At 37.0% G+C, this 24094-nt stretch overlaps 1 protein-coding gene across 2 annotated transcripts in view; it reads right to left on the bottom strand.

Annotated features, from left to right (window-relative positions):
• The window catches only part of TNKS (tankyrase, TRF1-interacting ankyrin-related ADP-ribose polymerase), a 220893-nt gene that overhangs the window by 146199 nt on the left and 50600 nt on the right, over positions 1–24094 (bottom strand). For both annotated transcript variants that reach the window (XM_011942810.1, XM_011942811.1), the window contains exon 3: positions 19059–19154. In XM_011942810.1, coding sequence (XP_011798200.1) covers positions 19059–19154 — 96 coding nt within the window. The remainder of the gene's footprint in view (positions 1–19058; positions 19155–24094) is intronic.

Below are 24094 nucleotides of genomic sequence, written 5' to 3'. Positions count from 1 at the left end.
AATGAGGTTTTTTTCCTTAATTCCTATAGTGTATAAATAATCTATTTCTGCCTAGCAAATTACATCCAGACTTGACAACTTAAAAGAATGAATGTTATTTCACGTAGTTTCTGAGGGTCAGGAACCTGGGAATGGTTAGCTGGATGATTCTGACTCAGCATTTCCAACAAGGTTGCTGCCAAGCTATATGTGGGGACTATCATGTCTCATCTCAAGGCTTCAATGCGGGTGGAAAATCTGCTTCCAAGAATCTTTATGTGGTTATTGACAAGCCTCAGTTTCTCACTGGGTATTGGCCAGAGACTTCAGTACCTCCCGAAATGGACTTGTCTTATGGCAGTTGGCTGCTTCCAGAGCAAGTGATCCAAGTGAATGATAAAAACAGGCCAACATAAAAGCCATAGTTTTTATGACCATCTTGGATATGGCTTATCATCAGCTCTGCCGTATGCTAGTGCTCACACAGAAAAACTCTGCTACAATGTGGGAGGGGACTATACAAACATGTGACTACTAGGAGACAGGTTGATTGGGAACCATCTTAAAGGCTGGTTATCACATATTGTTTCTGACAGAAAGGATGGCATATTGTAAACACTCTTTTGTACTGTTTCACTAAACAATGTATCTTAGAAAGTAATCCATCAGTAGTTGTAGAGAACTTCACTATTTTACAGATGTAAAATACTCTATTGTGTATTTGTACACATTATTCAACCAGTCTCCTATATTTGGGCACTTAGGCAGGCTCCAATATTTTGCAATTACAAATAATGAATAACCTATTGCTTATATATTTGTATTGTTGAAGATCATAAACTTAGAAAATCCAGTTCTGGATCACCCATGAGAAGGTTAGTAGTACATTCTTGGAAGGAAGATTAAAAAATCTTAATTTGGCTGGGCGTGGTGGCTCACACCTATAATCCCAGCACTTTGGGATGCCGAGGCAGACAGATCACAAGGTCAGGAGATCGAGACCATCCTGGCTAACACGGTGAAACTCCGTCTCTACTAAAAATACAAAAAATTAGCCAGGCGTGGTGGCAGGTGCCTGTAGTGCCAACCACTCAGGAGGCTGAAGCAGGAGAATGGTGTGAACCTGGGAAGTAGAGCTTGCAGTAAGCTGAGATCACGCCACTGCATTCCAGCCTGGGCGACAGAGTGAGACTCTGTCTCAAAAAAAAAGAAAAACAGAGAGAGAGTAGTAACATCATTAAACCAAACGTAAAAGAAGTAAAAGAAAACAAGCAAACGTTTCAGTAGATATTGAAATGCATCTGTAGAAAAGAGGTGACAGCTAAGTAGAGGTTAAATGCTATACCAATTTCTAAGTGTCTCTGATAGGGTTCAAGCAGCTCAAAAGCAGCTGAAAGAAAGAGTTACCTGGTATTGAAGGGCAAGGTCAAAAGCCAAGAAATTTTTCACAAAACAGTAAGATGAATTGTCCAATAAACAGTAGTATTGTATTAATGCTTAATTGCTGAGAAGAAAAAATATATAAAGAGAGGGAAAAGAATATGAAACACCCTGAAATATGTTAATAATTGGTGAACCTATGCGAAGAGTATATAGGTATTCATCTTAGTTTTTTTTAAAACTTTCCTATAAGATGGAAATTTTTCAAAATAAAAATAATAAAAATTTGGAGAAACAGTCGTAAGGAAGCTTGACATTAGTAATGACATATGACTCATAAAATTCCAATAGCTCAACTGATTTAGTGGTTTAAAGTGCAACTTTGAGGCAAAAACAGCAGTTGAATATGAATTAAACAGAAGTAAAAACTTCTTTGTATTTTAATACATGAAGTCTGGCATCTTTCTACTTATCAAAGGTCTAATTATAAGTTTCAGCTTTTAATATCATTAGGCTTTCAGGGAATACAAACAACAATAACAAATAAAACTGCCATTAATACTCTGCTGAAAGCTTTGTCAAAGGTTTTAATGAAGAATTTCATTTTAATGAAGAATGTGATTATTTCTGAAGATACAAGCCAATGTTAATCTCCTCTTTCCTCATACAGTTTATAAATGAGTAAACCACTGAAGCATGTATCACTGCCATCTCAGCTGCCATTTCTTAGCTATATCTGCATTCTGTTGCTGGATTCATGTTGAAATTCTTAAAAACTTGACACTTTTTCTTGAAAAAAAAAATCAACCAACCATGTCAGATTTTGCTGTAGCGCTATTTTGGAGAAGACTTATGACTGAAGAACTAAGATGGAAAGTCAAAAAAAGAGTTGGAAAAATTAAACACAAATAGGCTCACAAATATAAAACTTAAAATTGTGTAGACTAGAATGAATGAGATGATCTCCCTACATTCTAAAGCAGAAGACAAATTTGATTGTAATAACTAAGTCTACCAAATAGAGACAAGAGTGTTTATCAAAATGATAGAATGCCAAATTAGTTTAGTTTTTAGTAAATTTTCTTCTACTACACTAGATAACTTATTTTACAGAGTAATTACCAATGGCTTCTTTTTCATCAGTACATTTTATGACTTATAAGCATTATGTGAAAGTATACTTACAAAAATCATATCTCAATGGAGCAGGATTGTTCTAAGACTTAGACAGTTCTTAATCTGTTGTCTAGCCTAAACACCCTAAAATGGCTCATGATTGACCAGGCTAGGGATGTGAAAAGATCACATTACTTTTGATGTCCTTCAGAAGCACAGGAGGATTCTAGCTATGTAAAGATTTGGGGTACTATAATAATAATGTTATAAAAACTACTTTATGAACTAGTCAACGGTTAAATGAGATATTTGAAATCAGTACATTTGTAGATATGAGGCTTCTAATACTTAGCCAAGAATATCTAGTTTAAAAAAGCAGTCTTGTGAGAGTCAACAGAATTAAGACTTGTTTTGTTTAAAAATAAGCAAATTAATAAAGGTCTTGTATAAATGAATGAAGATTTTAGAAAAGCTCATCATAATGTATGTACTGCTTCATCAAGGAAAACATATAGTAAAAAGGAGGCTTTACATTAGATATAGTAAAGAATTTCTGGATAAAATTATTTAATTTTTTTAAGGTTCTGAGAATGTTTCTAGAGCATTAGCCAATCAATAAATGTCAACTGAATAGAAAAGTTTCAGAATCTCCTTCTTGATAGGTTATTTCATTCATTTAGGACGATTCTGCTTAGACTACAGAAACCTAATGACAATTCTGAATGCAGTCTGCAAACAACTGATTCTCTGTAATTTTTCTTCAATAACAAAGGCTATTATTGGAGTACTAGTATGGGCCAGACATTGCATACTCTATTATAGGAACTTCTATATAGCATGAATTTATAAATAAGAGGTGTTTTCCCCCATTAATGTGATGGGGATTTGCTGGGGTTTCTTTTCTAACTATCTAATTATTTGAAGAGTAACTCTGCTAGTTTATTTAAGAGCAGCTGAAAGTAGAACTTGCAGATTCTGAGATCCACAGACCAACAAAGATTTAACAAACCAATCACCAGATAAGACAGCTTATCAAAGGTCCCTTTTCAAATCTTATTGTTGATTCCAGCTTGCCTCCCTAATATTTCTTGTACCTTTTACACTGCTGGTATGCTGTTTTGATTTTACCATGTTGTGCTGCTATAATAAAACAGTGCTAGTCTATGAAGAACACACTGGCGGAATGATCATTCATTTACAAATATTTATTGAGTGCTGGAACCCTAACAATGAACAAAGGAGAAAAAAATCGACTTCTTATGAAGCCAGTACTGGAAGTCAGGGGTGGGAATCAGGCCATGAATAAACAAAACAGTAAGTAAATGAAATCACTGCAGACAGTGAGAGACAGGGGATAACACGGGTGACTGGTAGCTGGACTAGATACTATCCTATATGAGAGGTCAGGAAGAGCTTATTAGCGGTGGTGATTTTGGGGCTGAGACCTCCCAGCATGGGAGGCCGAGGCGTGCGGATCACAAAGTTGGGAGATTGAGGCCATCCTGGCTAAAACGGTGAAACTCCGTCTCTACTAAAAACACAAAAAATTGGCCGGGCGCGGTGGCGGCGCCTGTAGTCCCAGCATCTCAGGAGGCTGAGGCAGGAGAATGGCGTGAACCCGGGAGGCGGAGCTTGCAGTGAGCCAAGATGGCGCCGCTCACTCCAGCCTGGGAGACAGAGCGAGACTCCGTCTCAAAAAACAGACACGAACAAACAAACAAAAAACAAAACAAAACAAAATAAAACAAAGCAGTTAAGCAAAAATTTGAGGAAAAGAACTTTTTTTTTTTTTTTTTTTTTGAGACGGAGTCTTGCTCTGTCGCCCGGGCTGGAGTGCAGTGGCCAGATTTCAGCTCACTGCAAGCTCCGCCTCCTGGGTTTACGCCATTCTCCTGCCTCAGCCTCCCAAGTAGCTGGGACTACAGGCGCCCGCCACCTCGCCCGGCTAGTTTTTTGTATTTTTTAGTAGAGACGGGGTTTCACCGTGTTAGCCAGGATGGTCTCGATCTCCTGACCTCGTGATCCGCCCGTCTCGGCCTCCCAAAGTGCTGGGATTACAGGCTTGAGCCACCGCGCCCGGCCGGAAAAGAACATTTTAAACAAAGCAACTAGCAGTCTGGGAAGAGAAGAAAGGTAGAAAAAGAACCCAAGAGAGAAACCAACTTGAGTAACAGCAAGGAGGCAACTATGGCTGGAATACAGGAGCAACAGGAAAAGTACTAATCATTGCAGTCATACAGGTAGATAGGGGCCAGATTAAAAATCTGAATGTTGGCCTGCACAGTGGCTCATGCCTGTAATCCCAGCACTTTGGGAGGCCCAGGCGTGTGGATCACGAGGTCAGGAGATCGAGACCATCCTGGCTAATACAGTGAAACCCTGTCTCTACTAAAAAATACAAAAAATTAGCTGGGCGTGGTGGCAGGCACCTGTAATCCCAGCTACTCGGGAGGCTGAGGCAGGAGAATGGCGTGAACCCGGGACGTGGAGCTTGCCGTGAGCAAAGATCGCACCACTGCACTCCAGCCTGGGTGACAGAGCGAGACTCCGTCTCAAAACAAAAAACAAAACGAAAACAAAGTCTGAATGTTTTTCTAAATGAAAAGATTTTTAAGGGGTGAATGAAATAAATGAATGAAATAAACCAGTTAACATTTTTTAAAAGTTCCTGTCTGCTATGTAGAGAACAGACTTAAGGAAGCCTGACGTACAGCAGTCAGGGGGCTATCAGCTATGAGTCTACAGTAACACTATTCAAAGTAGCTGGGCTGCAATGTTACTGCTCGGCAAGATAAGAGTCTGCATCAGAAAGTACTGCTTTTTCAACAAGGAGATCTTGCTATTAAAAAAAGAAGTCAAGTAAACTAAAGGTGTGCTTAATGATACCATTGATTTATATTCTGGTGCCAGCCCCTTATTTCATTGCAGGCCAGAAACAAACAGGTCATTGAAACCAGTCTACAGACCACACTTTGGTAAGACCTAGTATAAATCAGAATGTTTGCTGGCAGTCACAACAACTAAGAAAAATGGATTTGGAATAGATTTTGGGGGTAAAACCAACAAAACTGAATGATGAACTGAATACAAGGTAAGAGAACAAGAGAAGAATCAAGTCCGACTTGTAGGTTTTTGGCTGGAGCAACTGGGTAGCTTGTGGTAATATTTCCCGAGAGGGAAAGAATGGGGTTCAAGTTTGGTGGGCATGGCAATAGGGTTGGATAGGGAGATAAAGAATTCTGTGTTGGCCATGTTAAGGTTGAGACAACCAGACAACTCATTTGGAAATGTCCAGTAGGTCGTAGGATATGCGCTTCTGAAGAGGGCAGAGCAACACGAGAGCTGTCAACGGGAAGGTAGGAGGTTGGAACAAGAGGGTCTTCAGCACACAGATGCTATTTAAAATGAACTCGATGAATCACCCCAAAGTTAGATGGGCAGGAGTAAAAAAGGGAGGAGTAAAAATCCTAGGACTTAACCTGGGCCTTTCTACTAGCTGAATGTGGAACAGAAGAGAAATAATCATCACGAGAAAGATCTATCGATGAAATGAAAGAAAAAAATAAAAAAGCAGGAGGAATTTGTACCTTGCAAGTCATTAGAAGACCGTTTAAAAAAGGAAGTTGTAATAAATTTTGTTGAATGCTGCTAAGAGGCTCCACCAGAAAGTGGCCAACGGTATGCAAGACGGAGTCTGTTGAAAAATTCAGGGAGAAAAAACAATAACAACAGCAAAAAGACATTTCAGTGCAGTCGTTAGGGATGAAAACAGTACCAGGTGAGTTTAGTTCAGACTAAAAAGTAAGAAAGTAGTGAGCAGCCCTAGGCAGTTCCTTGTGCTCTAAAGGGAAGCAGAAAAACAGGTGACTAAAGAGTGGTGTAAGAACTGGCACAAAAGAACGGTTTTTGATTTTATTGTTGTAAAAGATGTGAGCTACCAGAATTCAATACATATAAGCAGATGGATATAAATCAATAAGCAGAGCATAGCTGCAGGAAACAAATTCCTGAGAAGGTGAGATGGAATGAAATCCAGAGCAAAAAGGAGATGAGAGGTGGTCTTAGAAAGAAGCAGGATGTTTCTCCATTGAAGAAAGAAGGAAAGCAGCACACATGAGTGCAGCTGCAGCTAAGTTGGTGGAATTGGTGATAGCAATAAGTTCTTGTTTGATGGCATCTATTTTTTCAATGAAATATGAAAAAAGTAATAAGCTGAGAGGAAGAAATTGAAGCAGTGCTAAAAATTTGTCAAAAGAAATGGCTGAGGCAAGGATAAAAACCCACTTGAGATTTATGGTTATGATTATAAAGTGAAATCTGACAATTACACATGTATTTTTCTTTTTTCAGCTACATTCATTTCTTGATTATGGCAACAAAATAGGCCAAACAGTGAGTGAAAAAACACAAACAGTTTTTCCTCTGCTCTGGCACCACCACAAACAACACACAAGATTTCTGTGACTGAATGTGTGGGGAGTTTTCCCCAAACACCAAGCAAGCAAGCAATTTTACCACAGGCACCAGCAGGATGGCCTCCAAATCAGTTCTGACACTACCTGGAGACAGCACTAGATCCCGCAAGCTGAGGACTCAGTCCCACAAAGACTACCCGCCGTTTCTGACGCCAATGACACATCCTAAGTTGCTTTACCTGTGCTTCTGACTGACCAGCTATAAACTGGGGTTCCCATGACCTCCTCTTTGGGTTTAATTTATTTGCTAGAGTGGCTCACAGAACTCAGAAAAACACTTACTTACATTGACTGGTTTATTATAAAGCATTTGTACAGAACACAGATACAGAGATGCTTATGGCAAGGCTTGGGAAGGGGAAAGGAGCTTCCGTGCCATCCCCAGAGTGCCGGCTGCCGGGAACCTCCACATGTACAGCTCTCTGGAAGCTCTCCAAACCCTGTGAGTCTTCATGGAGGCTTCATTACATAGGCACAACTGATTAGACTACTGGCCACTGGTGATCAACTTAACCTTCAGCCTCTCTCCCTTCCCCAGTGGTTGTGCTGAAAGTCCAACCCTCTAATTATGCTCTGGTCTATCCAATGACCAGCCTCCATCCGGAAGCTATGTAGAGACTGCCAGGCATCAGTAAACTCATTAGCATACGAAAAGACATGGCTCTGAAGATTCTAAATATTTTTAGGAATTGTATGCCAGGAAACTGGTTGAAGACCAAACACACATTTTATAGTACAGCCATTGGGATTAATAAATACTATAGTATTCTCAAGCAAGTACACTCACAGGAGAGGCAGCAATAATTAAAAACTCCCTCATGGGTGTCAAAAGTGACCAGATAGGGAACCTAGACTTCTACCCACAACTGACTGTAAGGTAGCAGTGTCCTTCCCCAACCCCCACAATTCTCCTGCCAGAGTGCATCAAATTAAGCCAGCTAAAACAAGTCTGCGTAAGATCAGGGTCTTACAGAATAATATTCAACATGCTCAGGTTTCAACAGAAAATCACTTGTCAAACAAAGAACTATGAAAATCTCAAACTGAATAAAAAAGACAACCAATAGATACTGCATTAGTTTCCTATTACTACTGCAATAAATTATCATAAACTTAGTAGCTTAAAACAACACACATTATCTTACAGTTCTAGAGGTGAGGAATTTGTCACAAATCTCACAGGGCCTAAGTATACCAATTCAAAAACAAATTGTCAGCATGGATGAGAACACATGACTCAACTAATATGCCATCTAAATGGAACTCAGTTCACACATAATGATATTGGCAGGTTGAAAGTAAAAGAATCAAAAAATCTGTGTCACACAAATCTCAATTTTAAAAAGGCAGGAGTGGCTATGTTAACATCATATAAAGTGGAATTTATAGCAAAGAAAATTATGAAAGTTTTTATAAAATGAAGAAAGGGTCAATCACATAACAATCCTAAATGTGTATGCGCCAAACAACAAAGCTACAAAATATATGAAACAAAAACTGTGATAGAAATTAAAGGAGAAATAATTACATCTACAATTATAGTTAGAAACTTCACTACTCAACAACTGATAGAACCACCAGACAGAAAATCAGCAAGGATATAGAACTCAATGATACCATCAACCAACAGAATCTATTAATAACAGGCATTTATAGAACACTCCATCCAAAAACGTCAGAAAATACATTCTCTTCACATGCCCATAGAACATTTACAAAAATAGTCCATGTCCTGAGCCATGAACTTTGTCCTACCTTTGTCCAAATAAAGATTTAAAAATAAAAAAAAAATTGCAATCACAATGGAATCAAACTAGAAAGTAACATCAGAAAGGTAGCAGAAAAATCTCCAAACAGAATCTAAACAACCATACTCTTAAATAAATAGTCTGTGGGTTAAAGAGGAAATCTCAAGAGAAATTTAAAAACATAAAAAATTTAGCTGAATGAACATGAAAATGGAACAAATCAAAACGTGTGAATCACAGCAAAAGCAGTACTTAGAAGAAATTTATAACATTAAATACATACAGTAGGAAAAAGGGGGGAAAAAGTCAATTTTCTAAGCTCCTACCTCAAAAACCCCAAAAAAGAGCAAAATGAGCCTAAAATAAGCAAGAAAAAAGGAAATAATAAAAAACAAAAATCAACAATATTGAAAACAGATAAAGAATTTTAAAAAAACAATGAAACAAAGAATTGGTTATTTGAAAAGATCAATAAAATTGACAAAGAAAAGGAGAAAACACAAGTTACCAATATCAGGAATGAAACAGGGGATTTCCCTACAGACCCTGCAGGCACCAAACATCTGATAACAAGAAAGTAAAAACAACTCTATGCACAAATTTGACAACTTAGATGAAACTGACCAATTCCTTGAAAGACATAAATAACTAAGACTCACACAAGAAGAAATAACCCAATTAGTTTTAGACCTATTTAAAATTGAATCAAATAATAATAATAATAATAAAATTATTAGGCCCAAATGGTTTCACTAGTGAATTCTACCAAACATTTAAGGAGAAATACAGTTGGCCCTATGTAACTGTGGGTTCTGCATTTATGGATTCAACCAACTACAGATTAAAAATACAAATAAAAAATATAGTATAACAAAACTTATATAGCACTGACTTTGTATTAGTTATTATAACTAATCTAAAGATGATTTAAAGTATATGGGAGGATGTGCCTCCATAGGTTATACTATGTAACTTTTTTTTTTCTTTTTTTTTTTGAGACCGAGTCTCGCTGTGTCGCCCAGGCTGGAGTGCAGTGGCCGGATCTCCGCTCACTGCAAGCTCCGCCTCCCAGATTCACCCCATTCACCTGCCTCAGCCTCCCCAGTAGTTGGGACTACAGGCGCCCGCCACCTCGCCCAGCTAGTTTTTATTTTTTAGTAGAGACGGGGTTTCACCGTGTTAGCCAGGAAGGTCTCGATCTCCTGACCTCGTGATCCGCCCGTCTCGGCCTCCCGAAGTGCTGGGATTACAGGCTTGAGCCACCGCGCCCGGCCACTATATAACTTTTTATAAGGGATTTGAACATCTGCATCTTCAGCGGGTCCTGGAACCGGTACCCCTGAGGACACCCAGGGCCAAATGTATTACTAACATATTACAGTCTCTTCCAGAAAATAAAAGGGGAAAACTAACTTATTCTATAAGGCCAAGTTTATCCTAATAAAAAAACTAGATAAAGATATTATAAGTACAGAACAGTATCCACGTATTTCTATGACAGAAATGTCCCACAGACTGCATCAATGTCAATATCCTCGCTGTGATGTTATATTACAGTTCTGCAAGGTGTTACCACTAGATGAAACTAAGGAAAGGGTACAAGGGACTTCTTTTTATTATTTCTTACAACTGCATGGGAACTTAAAATTATGTCAAAATAAAAGTTTAATAAAAATCTTAAAGAATAGAGCTGGTAACCGTTACAATAGCAAAGCATTAATGAATTCTAATGTCACACGTGCTACTTTAAGAAAGCAAATATTAACAGTAATGTATTATATTTTAAAGAACCATTTAAAATGCCAATTTGGTTGTAGTTGAAGTTTTAATCCAAATTGCAATACAAATGCTACAGAGTTGCTATAATTTACTAAGGAAAATGACAGCTGCTCTCCATATACACTAACAAGTTATCATGCTTCACAAATATGTCACTTTTGATGAGTTAAAAGATCATGCTGGTTTTAATGATGTAAGTGTGGTGGCTTTAATTACACAAAAATATTTATTGGAAGGACTTGAAGTACTACAGTGCTGAGATTATCTAAACAGAAAGTTAGCTGTTTTTTTTTTTTTTTCCTTTTTTCTTGAGACAATGTCTCTTGCTCTGTCGCCCAGACTGGAGTGCAGTGGCACCATCTCGGTTCACTGTAACTTCTGCCTCCCGGGTTCAAGCAATTCTCCAGCCTCAACTTCCTGAGTGGCTGGGATTACAGGCGCCTGCCGCCACGCCCAGCTAAATTTTGTATTTTTAGTAGAGACGGGGTTTCACCATATTGGCCAGGCTGGTCTTGAACTCCTGGCCTCAAGTGATCTGCCTGCCTTGGCCTCCCAAAGTGCTGGGATTACAGGCATGAGTCACAGCACCCAGCCCAGAAAGTTAATTTCTATTCCCTCCCACTCCATAAACAACATACCTCATTTTATTGCACTTTGCAGATACACATTTTTTACAAATTGAAGGTTTGTGGCAACCTTGCATCCAGCAAGTCTATTGGCACCATTTTTCCAACAGCATGTGCTCACTTCGTTAGCAGTTTTTCGCAATAAAGTGTTTTTAATTAAGGTAGAACTTTTTTTAGACATAATGCTATTGCACACTATACAGTATGAACACAACTTTCAAATGCACTAGGAAATCAAAAAAAAAAAGTGTGTTTCACTTTATGGCAATATTTGCTTCTTTATAGTGGTCTGAAACAAAATCTGCACTATCTCTGAGGTATGCCTGTACACAGGTTACTGTCTATAACTAACTGAGGGTCTATTTAACATTATTTGATCTGCCTCTTACCTATGAATAGCTCAAACATTTTAAATACTACATCTTTCCTTACAGAGTCTAGTTGTTTTAAGTTTCAAATGAATGTTCATCAACCCTAGTGACTAGAGAGCAAAGACTGAAGAAGATCATTTATGATATTCCCCATTATCTGCAGTTTCCCTTTCTGTGGTTTCAGTTACCCCCAGTCAACCAGTCTGAAAATAGGTGAATACAGTACAATCAGATATTGTGAGACAGACAGAGAGACGACATTGACATATCTCTCATTATAGTTTATCATTATAACTGTTTTATTATTGGTATTGTTGTTAATCTCTTACTGTGCCTAATTTAGGAATTAAACTTTATTAGAGGTATGTACATATAGGAAAAACCATAGTCTGTATAGGGTTCAGTACCATCTGTGGTTTCAGGTATCCACTGGGGTCTGAGAACATATCCCCACAGATAAGGGAAGGTTACTATGCAAAGTTCAAAAGATCAATTTATTACCAAATTAATCCATTTTATTATAATAATATGATGACAAATCTTACTGGCAATATTAGGTAACTTTTTGTCTTCAAAAGGAGGAAACTTTAATCTAAAAAAGAGGAACATTATATTAACAGACTAGATTTAAGCCCTGTAGTTTATATTTATGGGCCACTCTAACTTTATTTTTGTTTTGGGCCATACCATGTCCTTCCAAATGAACAAATAGGTAAAAAGTCTGATTCTGCACACATAGGAGTACTCATTGATCCTGGAGCCAAACTGCTTGAATTCAAATTCCTATTAATTCCCCTTGATGGTTCTGTGAACTTAGAAGTAACTTAACCTCTCCATCTGTAAAAATGAGTACAATGACAATATCCACCTCATAGCTTCATTGTGAGGATTCAACGCCCTTGAAACAGCACCTGGATCAAAGGAGGATTCAGGAGGTGTCAGCTTTTATTGTTGTCACTGTATTTTATGTAACGCTAACTTCTTAAAAGAAAGTTTGGCTTGCTGCAAGAATCTAAAAATTCAATATGAACTATGAAACAAATACCTGCTGCTAATAAAAAAAAGAAAGAAACTGGCTTAGCTGTTTCTTCACGGTGCAAACAACACTTGAAAACTGAAATTAATCTCTTATGTCAGATATAATCTTTTTAAAAAGGTATGAGTTTTATATTCTTCTCCTAAACTGTCTTCATATTTTAAAAATTTCAAAAAAAGTCTTTCAACCACTTTTAATAGCAAACGTTAAATTTTCCTACTCATGTCCAAAACTATACAAGATTAAACTATTAATAAAAGTTTCTTAGTCAAGAAATTAACATTTTAACATATATTTAAAATGAGTATTCACATTGTTTTGTTTCAGCAGTAACACCTTTTAACTTCCTTTGCTATAATACTAAAGGCAATGTTTTAAAATCAGAAATTCATCTTAATAATTTCCCCAATAAAATTCACATAGATAAATATACAACTTTTCTTAATAAAGTAAGGTTTATTTCTGCTTATAGTTTATTTTTTAGGATGCAGTCTGTATAATTAGACTTTCTAATACCTGATAAGTAATTCTTTAAGTTCAGATTAACAGCATGAGAAAAGTAATCATATAGTCTGACAGTAAAACATGTACTACATATGGTATGCAATATGCCAGGTTATAGTATAGCTAATGTGCAAAACCGCATACTAACACAACAATGGCCAAAAGAAAAAAACAAAAATAAGCCTGTAATCCCAGCACTGAGGTGCGTGGATCACCTGAGGTCAGGAGTTCGAGACCAGCCTGACCAACGTGGTGAAACCCCATCACTACTAAAAATACAAAATTAGCTGGGCGTGGTGGCGCATGCCTGTAATCCAAGCTACTTGGGAGACTGAGAGGCAGGAGAATCGCTTGAACCCAGGAGGTGGAGGTTGCGGTGAGCCGAGATTGCACCACTGTACTCCAGCCTGGGACACAAGAGCAAAACTCCATCTCAAAAAAAAAAAAAAAAAGCAAAAATAAGGCCTCGGTTTGACATCTGGATGTCTGATGTGACAGCTGCAAGCAGCCTCATCTTTCCAGAATTGGAATGTTCTCAATCATTAAGAGCCATCTGAGAAATCTGTTGATAAAAACTCAGTAAACCTCATCCATGTTACCAATTAAAGCATTTTAAAAATGCACTTATGTTTTAGAAATGTATATAACTATATGCAATTCAAAACTACTTTTAGGAAGCTAAAAATTTATTAAAACTATTGGCATAAAATGTCAAATAAGTAATGGTTAATGAGTATTTATACGACCTGGAAAATATGCTGCCCCCAATTATCAGTAATTGGACCTTAGACATTCATTTCATTGATCATTTTATGTGTTCTTCTAAGTCCTGGGCATAAAGAAGTAAATAAGACAGACAAAAGTCCAAACCCTTGTGATGCTGTCCTTCTACTGGGACAAACACCGCCACCACAAGGCAATGCCAGATACCAATAACTCCATGAAGGAAACCAAGTAGGCTAACGGCACCAGGGACAAGAAGCCTTCTCTGAGGAGTAGACACGTGAACTAGAGATTTAACTGATGAACTGGGGGAAGTGTTCCAGTTTCAGTAAATAGCTTATGTTAGCCCAGACACAGAATAAGGGGTCATCTGTTTGAGGGGCAGCAAGCAACCAGCTGCAGCTGAAGCAAAGAGACCAAGAGAGAATATAGTAGAAGACAAGATCAGAGAAATGCAAGGCAGGAGCCAAATCCCGACAGGACACAGTTAAAGAATCTGAATTTTATTCAGAGGCTATGGGAATACACTAAAGAATTTTCTGATTATAGAGCTGATTTATGCTTTAGTAAGACCATTCTAGCTGCAGTGAGGAGAAATGAGTGAGGTTTAAGCAGTGGCAGAGAGATCCATTACGAGGTTACCGCTGTCATGAAACAGAGGATGAAGGTGTGGCCAAGGGCTGTGAGGATGGTAAGAAACGGTCAGATTGGGGATTTGAAAGTACGGTAGACCTGAATTACTGATACATTGGATACAAAGTGTGAGGCAAAGAAAGGAGTACCGGTCAGGCACGGTGGCTCATACCTGTAATCCCAGCACTTTGGGAGGCCCAGGCGGGTGGATCACAAGGTCAGGAGATCGAGACCATCCTGGCCAATATGGTGAAACTCCGTCTCTACTAAAAATACAAAACTTAGCTGGGCATGGTGGCGCCTGCCTATAGTCCCAGCTACCTGGGAAGCTTAGGCAGGAGAATCGCTTGAACCCGGGAGGCAGAGGTTGCAGTGAGCCAAGATAGCACCACTGCACTCCAACCTGGCGACAAAGCGAGACCCCATCTGAAAAAAAAAAAAAAGGAAGGAGTTCCAAATTTTCGGCAAAACTAAGTGGTCAGGGCACAGATCACTTAAGTTCTCACTGGTTATGCTAAAGATGTTGGTCTTATCTGAAGGGCAGTAGGAGGCACTCAGTAGAAAAAAAAAAAAGCAAAAGATTTCAGATTCTGCCGACTCACTGAGCCAGTCTCAGCAAGAACACAGCAGATACCTCAATACTGCCTGGTGGCCTGAGCCACAGCTGATTCCCTGTAGAGAGACTGGAGGCTACGGATCAATCATAGACTGGGATTTCCTCGGAAGTGCAATGAATCCAGGTTAAAGCTAATTTATTCTTGAGACACCTGAATGCAAATATATCCTCCTTCCCATTCCCTTAACCCTAAATATACTAGGAAAATACTAGGATCATCAACTATCTTAGCAACCCTGTGACCATCTAAACTCACTCACTTTACATCCCCATCATCCTTGGTCCTGTCAACGATAAACATTCCTTTGGTCATCTATCCTTTTCCAAACTCTCGGTCTCAATCTGCTCTTACCTCTTTTTTTGATTCAACTTTCCACTGCTCCCTCTACCCTTTCCACTCTGCCCAGAGACTCTCCTTTACATGATTAACAAAGACCCTACTCTCTAGTCCTCTTCAACAGACACTCCCTTTGTCAACCACCTTTAACTTAAATGTGGCTCTCCCATAATACCACATGCAGTGCAGCCTTTTTAAAAAGGAAAGCTCTTTATTTTCCAAACCTTCCTTATTTCAAAGTCAAGAACAGCGGTATCTACCATGTTCATGGATGCTAAGACTGAATCTGGTGAAGCACACTTCCAATAGAATTGATTAAATGACTCTAAATTCACAAGGAAGAATAAAGACTGAAAACAACCTACCTAAATGTGAAACACTAGGGAATTCACTCAAAAAACTAAAATATACTCATAGAAGGGTACTATGAAGTTGTTATAAACTGAGGTGGTAGAAAAACACTTAATGCCTTTGGGAACACTCATGTAACTAAATTTGAAAAATATATATTATTAAGCAGTTATAACACATTAGGCTGATTTGATTAAAGAGAAATAAGAGTGTGGGATACTCACAGAAGAAAAGATTTTATAAATAAAGTACACCAAAATGTTATCTCTAAGTAGCAAAATTACAAATGATTTTTCTTTTTCATCCTTTTCCCTGCTTCTCTCAATTTCCAAATGAATGTATTTCTTTTACAATCAGAAAAAAAAAGGCCAAAAGTATGTTACTTTAAAAAATTTATAATCAAAACACACAAAAACTGCTCTTCAATAACATTTACATAGGTTGTTTTTGACTTTTCACACCCTTGTTTAAAACCAAAAATGAACAAACAAAAAACCTGAAATACCTCCAAGTCCTTCAGTTTATTGACCAGAACTTCAGTCATTAGCAGAAAAACAAAAGAAAGCCTTCAAGATTTCTTCTAAGCCTATCATTCACTTACTTAGTAATTCAGCAAAGAGGATGATGAGACTCTCTAAGTCTTCTCATTTAAATACCCAAGTGTACTATCCAAAACCAATGGCTACATGCTAGGGTCCCTTAATTGCAAAATTAAGGGTACACTGTTGCTTTGTATAGCTTTATAAAAAAAAATGCATTCTTATGTATAAGAGGGTATTATTCACATATTTTTAAATGTTCTATAAATAGAGACTGTCAGGCAGACGGATCACCTGAGGTCAGGAGTTCGAGACCAGCCTGGCCAACATGGTGAAACCCCATCTCTACTAAAAATACAAAAATTAGCCAGGCATGATGGCACATGCCTGTAATCCCAGCTACTTGGGAGGTTGATGCAGAAGAATTGCTTGAACCCAGGAGGTGGAGGTTGCAGTGAGGTAAGATCATGCCACTGAACTCCAGCCTGGGCAAGAGAGCAAAACTCCATCTCAAAAAAAAAAAAAAAAGAGAGAGAGATTGTCACTTTGTTAATTGCCTTTAAGGAAAATACATAAATACTTATACACAGTTTAGGCTAATGCACAAAAGTAGTAACATAAAAAGATGAGATACTGGAAAGAGATTTTCAGCAAGTAAATTCCTAAAGAAAAAATTTTTAAGAATGAAAATTTCACTCTCAAGGTAAGTAAGGGTACTACAATTACATCTGGCATAAAAATAAAGAATGACATGTTACTCAGAATGATCTCTAATAACTCTAAGGCATTCCTTTCAAAAAATATCCGTTAAAAAAATTAATGTTTAATCTTTTAAATTTAGCTTTGGAAATAATTCTTTCACCGTAATTCCACTGGAAATTTCAATTGCTTATTAGAGAACCTGTATGGTATGAAAAACACTGTGGGATACATTTCACCTAAGTGTTATTTCACTGCATTATATAACATGAATGTAGAAATAGAACTGGTTTATATTTCAACAAAATTAACCATATTACTAGACTTTTCCTTTTAAATCACATCTGAAAAGCTGTATATCATTTCCAAAAAAGTAGATATTCTTGAAACGAATAATTAACAAAATCAGTATTATGACCAAGACTTTCACATCTTCCTATCTAAGCAAAGTACAGTGGTAGATGGCTTTCAAATCACTTTTAGTAGATGTGGTATCTGTCCTCCAGCAATCTTGTGTCTCCATGAGTGACTGTCCCAAAGCGCTTTCCCAAACTAACAACATGCAATACAGTTTCCCCTGAAATTCATTACAAATTAGGAGAGAGTTTCTTGTTAATAAGTTATATTAAAAGTTGCCTTTTAAAAAAGTGAAAGTAGATCTAAAAGCATTGTCATATTAAATGTATCTAACAAATGGACAAAGCAGGTGTTGAGAGTTGGAGAGAAGGAAAGGTCAGAGGGAGGACATTTAGATAGAGAGAGAGTCTTGCTCAGCATTTATAATCTCCCCGTTTCTATGCACTATATTTCTCCTTTGGTCAGAGACCACTCTAAAGCTGTTATTGTTGCCCAGGGCTTTGTTAAGAGACTGAAAGGCTGTAGAATCTGAGGCTATGTATTTTAATTTCATTACTTAAAATTGTATATTTATACTCAAATCTCTTATCTACACTAATTTAAGTAGGTTTATTATTCTAGTGTATGTTACTGTTATTCAGCAACTAAATACACTAATCTTTAATTGAGAAAAATCATATTACTCTGAGCAATAATTATATTAATTTTAGCACAGTGCAAAGTTGTTTTTCTATGCAGAGTAATTAAGCAAAATTCCATAGATTTTCAAAGCTTTCTGTACATAAATATTTTCCCTTCACCTCAGTATTTTTGCTAAATTTTCACACCATGAACTCTAAACTTAAACAAGAACAAAAGACATATTTTCTTCAACATGGGCAAATTTAAAAGGTAGTTAAAAGTCATTTACTTTCACATAGCCTAAAACAATACTGTTAGCACTGCAGGGACAGAGGCTCGTTAAAACAATACTGTTAGCACTGCAGGGACAGAGGCTCGTTAAAACAATACTGTTAGCACTGCAGGGACAGAGGCTCATTACAAAGGTCAGTTAAGTAAAAGAGGGCAAAGGCAGCAGGACTCAGATGCTAAGAATAAAAACAAAAATAGATCCAATGCAGCATTTTGAGAATGAAGATCAATGAAAACACTTAGAGCACTATTTTCTATACTGTTATGAGAGATCTTTTCCATTCTAGCATTTCCTCTTTGCTGGTTCTTGGCATTTGCTTTAATAAAACTAATACTTAAGCCACAAATTTGCATTATCTGAAGCAAAAAGATAATAACTGCCTCAGTTAAAAACAACTTAGCTATCACGGTGAAAGTGAAAACATGTGATTAAAGTATAAATGGGGTGGCAAGGGAGAGGCAGTGGCATACTTTATTTAACTATCGATCCAAGAAATAAGGCAGCAGGTTGTCTTTCCAATCAAAACTCCTTTTATAGTAATATAAATGCCCTTGCTTGCTCAACAGTAAAGGTCTTAAACAACTGAGAGGGTGAGGTACAGAAAAATTATGATATAAACCATAAAAATGACTAAAACATGAGTTATGTTATGATTTAATGCTATCATTCTAAGTAGACCAACAATCTTACTGCCTATGCTATGACAGCATACCAATTAATGAGACAGATATCAAATAAATAATAAAGTAGTAGATAATGGCAGATATATTTGCTTAGTTTCATCAGTGAAAAGAAAAATTGAGCATAACAAGATTTTATAAAATCAAGTAAGGAGTTACACAGATATACTCATTCGGGAGCTCTCTGTGTTCTTACCTGTAAGGACAGCTTTGGCTGAAGGATCTGCCAGGTCCAGGGCTGATTTCCCATCAGTGTTCCGAATGTTTGGATCAGCTCCGTGCTGCAGCAGCACTGTGCAGGGAAAGCAGAAACAGTATCTTACCTCAGGGGTACAGAGATTATTTACTGGTAAGTGTCGTCTCGGCATGGTGTAGGCATAAACATACATTGCACAATTTTTTTCTCTTTCAAGAAAAAAAAAAAGAAAAAAAGCACTGCAGCAAAAGAGCCTCTCCAGAGTAAAATGAAGTTGGCAACTTATGGTACAGTATTATCACATGACTTAACATCAGAAACATGAAACTAGAAAAATCTTGCAATGTAGAGTTTTGGTTTGCCTCCTTCAAGCAGCAGTATGGGAAGCTATGTGCTCACTGGCTCACACTGTGAAATATGCTAACTGTGAACCTGCCCTCTCTTTACTACCACTGTGGCTGCTTGTTGCTGCCGCTGCTTTACTGCTGAATTTCCAAACGCTTCCTCTCCTCAGAATAGTTATAATACTGTGCAAGCCTTTTAGTGGCTCACCACTTGCACATGAAACTCACCATAACATACTGGCTTGCTTCCAAGAAGTTTAACAGACATAGTAATGCGTGTAACCCTGGTCCCCTGGAGTGGAACTGCAAAAAGGAACTGCCTCCTATACTCATTCTTTCCATCAAAAATGTTTAGAAACAGAAATTCAATCACTATAATATATCCTAAGGCATGAATGTAATGCCTGCCATATTGGGTAAAAAGTAGCTACTGGGAATTGTTAAATATGGAGATTCCTACAAAAGAGAAAAACACTGTTTAAGTAAAATCCAGATATATTAATCCAAAACATTTATCAGCCACATCTGGTATGTGGTGTGTATACTATGGAGGGTGGAGAGGGCATGAGAGGAGGAGACTGTTGCTGTCATACTACCCAAACAATGATTAAATAAATGAATGTATTAAGAAGTTGTTCCAGTAAGTAAAATTCAATTGTAAGTTATAAGCCACCACTGTTGATGAGTCCCAAATTTTCATTCATTCATGACAGTTCCATGCTAAAGCACACACATTCTTTAGCAATCTTTGGAAGGTAATACTCATACATTACCAAGCAGTAAGTCCTTCTGTTTACAAAGCTCTTCCTTTTCCTTTAAGGCATGAGCCATAAAATCAATGGCTTTGTTATAATGGACAAACAACAGCCTTATCCAGAACGAGGACACAATTGCTAGGAAGGTGAGCCTGTGCATCTCACACATTACATCTTGGGGAGTTTCAGACTTGGGACAATAAAAACCAGCTATGGCTTGAGAAGATGCAGTGAGATCTTACAAAGACTTTCTGTATTATTTCCTATGCGAATGCAAACAGTGAATATAATTGTTCTCAGATGTTTATAAACTGATTCAAGAGTCAGTAGAATAAAACAGCGAGTGCCACAATATCAAAGTGTACTCTTTCATCATAATGGGTACAGCTATTCTAACAACATTTTTTTTAATTCCAGGAAGAAATTCTAATGTGAAGATTTGGCTTATAAAGGGTCTTTATAATAAAGTAGACTCAAGTATCAAATGCAAGCTGATAACTATATCTTTAGTTGCTGAGTGATCACATGCAAAAGGGAAGAAAACAGAAGAAATAATAGCTACCATGAAAAGCAGAGTTTAACTGCATACTTTAGGAACTTCAGAACCTGCTTTAAACAAGAAGTAAAGGAATATTTTTATCTGAGTTTGACAATTGTATGATGGAGCTTTCATTTTACAGTTTTATTGAGTGCTAGAAGTAAAATAGTGAAAGTCTGACTGTTTCTCCAAAGTCTCCTAAAACCTCAATCCTTCTTTTTTAAACCAGTATTTTAACTATCGTATCTTGCCTATTTTGCAATAGAAATCTGTCATTACAGTTTAGTTGTAGTTTTGTTGTACTTTAGGTGACATTAAAAGAAGTAAACATTTACTTGAAATAGATGTTTTCTAAATATGTTTGAGTCATGCCTATCTCTTTAATTAGACCTGAACACAGACACATCTACAGCGAAGTAATGCAGCAACAGGAAAGAAGCAGCTGAATTTTCTAAACCAGATGCTGATAATAAAATTCACATCAGAAAATATTTAACCATATTTAATTCATCACATATGAACTAAAAATTAAAAACTCAGTAAAGTTAAGACTTTTAGGATAAGTAAGGTATCTAACCCCTCATTAGATCAGCAGGGGTCTAAACTTATCCAACTTTCATAGGAGGTTACAAGATTGCCAAGAGGACTGAATTAGAACATAAAGTGGTATGCAAAGGTGCTGGGCAGGGATTTTGACAATCCCCATCAGCTCACCATAATATTTAAGGCACATTTTAAAATGTGTACTCTTAACTCTACCAGTGACAACTAATTCCATGCTTTGCTCTGGGGCAGGGGTCAGCTAACTTGCTCTGTAATAGGCCTGATAGTAAATATTTTAGTCTTTATGGACTATTTGGTCTCTGTCTCAACTATAGCTGACCCTGAATAATACAAGTTTGAACTGCATGAGTCCACATATATGCAGACTTTTTTCAGTAAAAGTTACACTGAGTGTACCTGTCTCTGCCACCCCTGAGATAGCAAGAACCACCACTCCTCATCCTCCTTCTCAGCCCACTCAATGTGAAGATGGTGAGGATGAAGATCTTTATGGAGATCCACTTCCACTTAATGAATAGCAAACACATTTTCTCTTCCTTGTGATTTTCTTAAAAATGTTTTCTTTTCTCTAGCTTGCTTTACTGTAAGAATACAATATATAATACATATAACATAGAAAATATGTGATAATTGATTGTTTATGTTGTCAACAAGGCTTCTGGTCAATAGTAGGCTATTAGTTTTGTGGGAGAAAGTTACATTCGAATTTTAAACTGCACGTTGTTCAACACTCCTAATAACTCCTGCATTGTTCAAGGGTCCTCATCCCTCCCTCAACTTTACCATTATAGCATGAAAGCAGCCACAGATAATATTTCAATGAATAAGCATGGCTGCATTCCAATAAAATTTCAATGAATAAGCATGGCTGCATTCCAATAAAATCTTACTTAAGGACTTTGAAACTTAAATCTTATATAATTTACAAAATATTCTTCTTCTTTTGATTAAAAAAATTAAAAAACATATAAACAATTCTTAGCTTGCAAGCCATACAAAAACAAGAGAGAGGCTGGGTTTGGCCTATGGACCACATTTGCTGAACCCTGACCTTGGGCGGCACTATAAATGTGGTCTATGCTATACAAAGCATATTATACAAAGTTCCATTCTATGCTATACAAAGCATATTATACAAAATTCCATTCCCAGAACTGTTTATAATCCATCTACAATGAGGTAAGAACAGAAACTGAAGGTATTTGGAACTATGTCTGTTGTTTCAAAATTACCTTCTCCAGTACTTCTTTTTATTTATATTTGACAAAATTATTGGTCTGTCATGCATTGGGGAAAAAAGAAAACCCCTCTACCACAGGCAATTTGAGAAGCACTGAGCCAGGGCACACAAGAAATTCTGTGGGCCTCAGTTCTCACGACTTTTAAAATAAAGGGGCTAAACTTGATAAGGTGATCTCTACATATTTTAGGAGCAGTGTCAAATCTCTGATAATGCTTTTAAAGTTATAGCCAAAGACTTGAAGCATTAAGATCTAAAATCTTCAAAAAATCAAAATAAAAAAAGAGCTGCTTCAAATAGAATCTCTTATTCTCCCACCCTCTGAATCAAAATGGAAAAAATAATAATAGAAAGGTTTTCATTTATCTTAACTCTTTAAAAAGAACAAACAAAACAGTTGAGACCAGCAGCACTGAAAGTTGTCAGACACATTCTTAAATGTCCCAAACTATAATATTCCCCAAGCAATTTCTCAAATAGAATTTCATTCTAAAGTGCCTTCAAATCTGATCCTTCACACCGTTCTCTATGGGGATTTATGTGGGACTATTTCCTAATACCAGAAGAATGGCACATACATGAGGCAAAGGTACAACAGCTTTCAAGAATGCCACACTGTACTCAAAGTGGTGGCATCTAAGACTCAATTCTGGATGCTTCAAAATTTGTTTTCAACACTCTGAGCCATCAAAGAGAATTTAAAAATGTGATCATTAACACAAAACAAAATTAGAAATTCATCTTGTAAAATCAGTATGCATTGATAGCACACTAATATAAAACAGATTTTTCTTAAAAAGTAGCACATTACTTGATGATATAGTGTCATATTATTTTTTAAAAGCAGCACAAATACCTGAAGCAAAGTTCCCAAAATACACCAACAATGTATAAAGTAAGGTTTGAAAGAAAAAGAAGGAAACTAAAATCTGAGTAACATTCAGTACATAAATTCAAGGGTGCTATGGCCATTCACAAAGCCCCCTATGCTATCTTTAACCACTGGGACATTATCAAACCTCAAATTCCAGAGTAGGTGGTTTCTAATTGTTTTACAAATGCATATCAGCTCTATTTATCTCCTTTGGAGGTAAGAGGGGTGGAGAAAATGTAGCAGCTGGCATAGCAAGACAGTTAAAACTAAGGTAGGGTCACAAAATTCAAACACCATTTTCAAATGAGCTATGGCAAGAAGGACACACGATTTTCCCATTTCTGGTACAGGCATTTAGACACGGGGAGCCAAATTCAGCATGTATTATTTAAGCTATGTTGTTTAATTTCATCCTTTAAAACTATTAAAGTTAAGCATTTGCATAATTTTAATTATTGTAAATAAAAACAAAATATTTCTACATTCATACAAAGACTCATTCTGTTAAATTCCTAGAAAATTATAAAGTGCTATTACAATAAATTGTGTTTAACTGCAGGCATTATTAACTGATTTTAAAAGACAGAAGACATAGAGACGATGTGAATTTTCCAAGCTAAAAATGTAGCAAGCTTTTTAGAGTAAATTATCAAAAGATGTTTTACTAAGTTTTTACTTTAAAATTATCAGCATCTAACTCTTTAAGAGTACACAGATATAC

This window comes from Colobus angolensis, unplaced genomic scaffold (assembly GCF_000951035.1).
Source record: "Colobus angolensis palliatus isolate OR3802 unplaced genomic scaffold, Cang.pa_1.0 Scaffold210, whole genome shotgun sequence".
NCBI classification, from domain to species: Eukaryota; Metazoa; Chordata; class Mammalia; order Primates; family Cercopithecidae; genus Colobus; species Colobus angolensis.
Note: the sequence above shows the minus strand (reverse complement) of the source record. Positions and strands in the feature narration are given on the sequence as shown.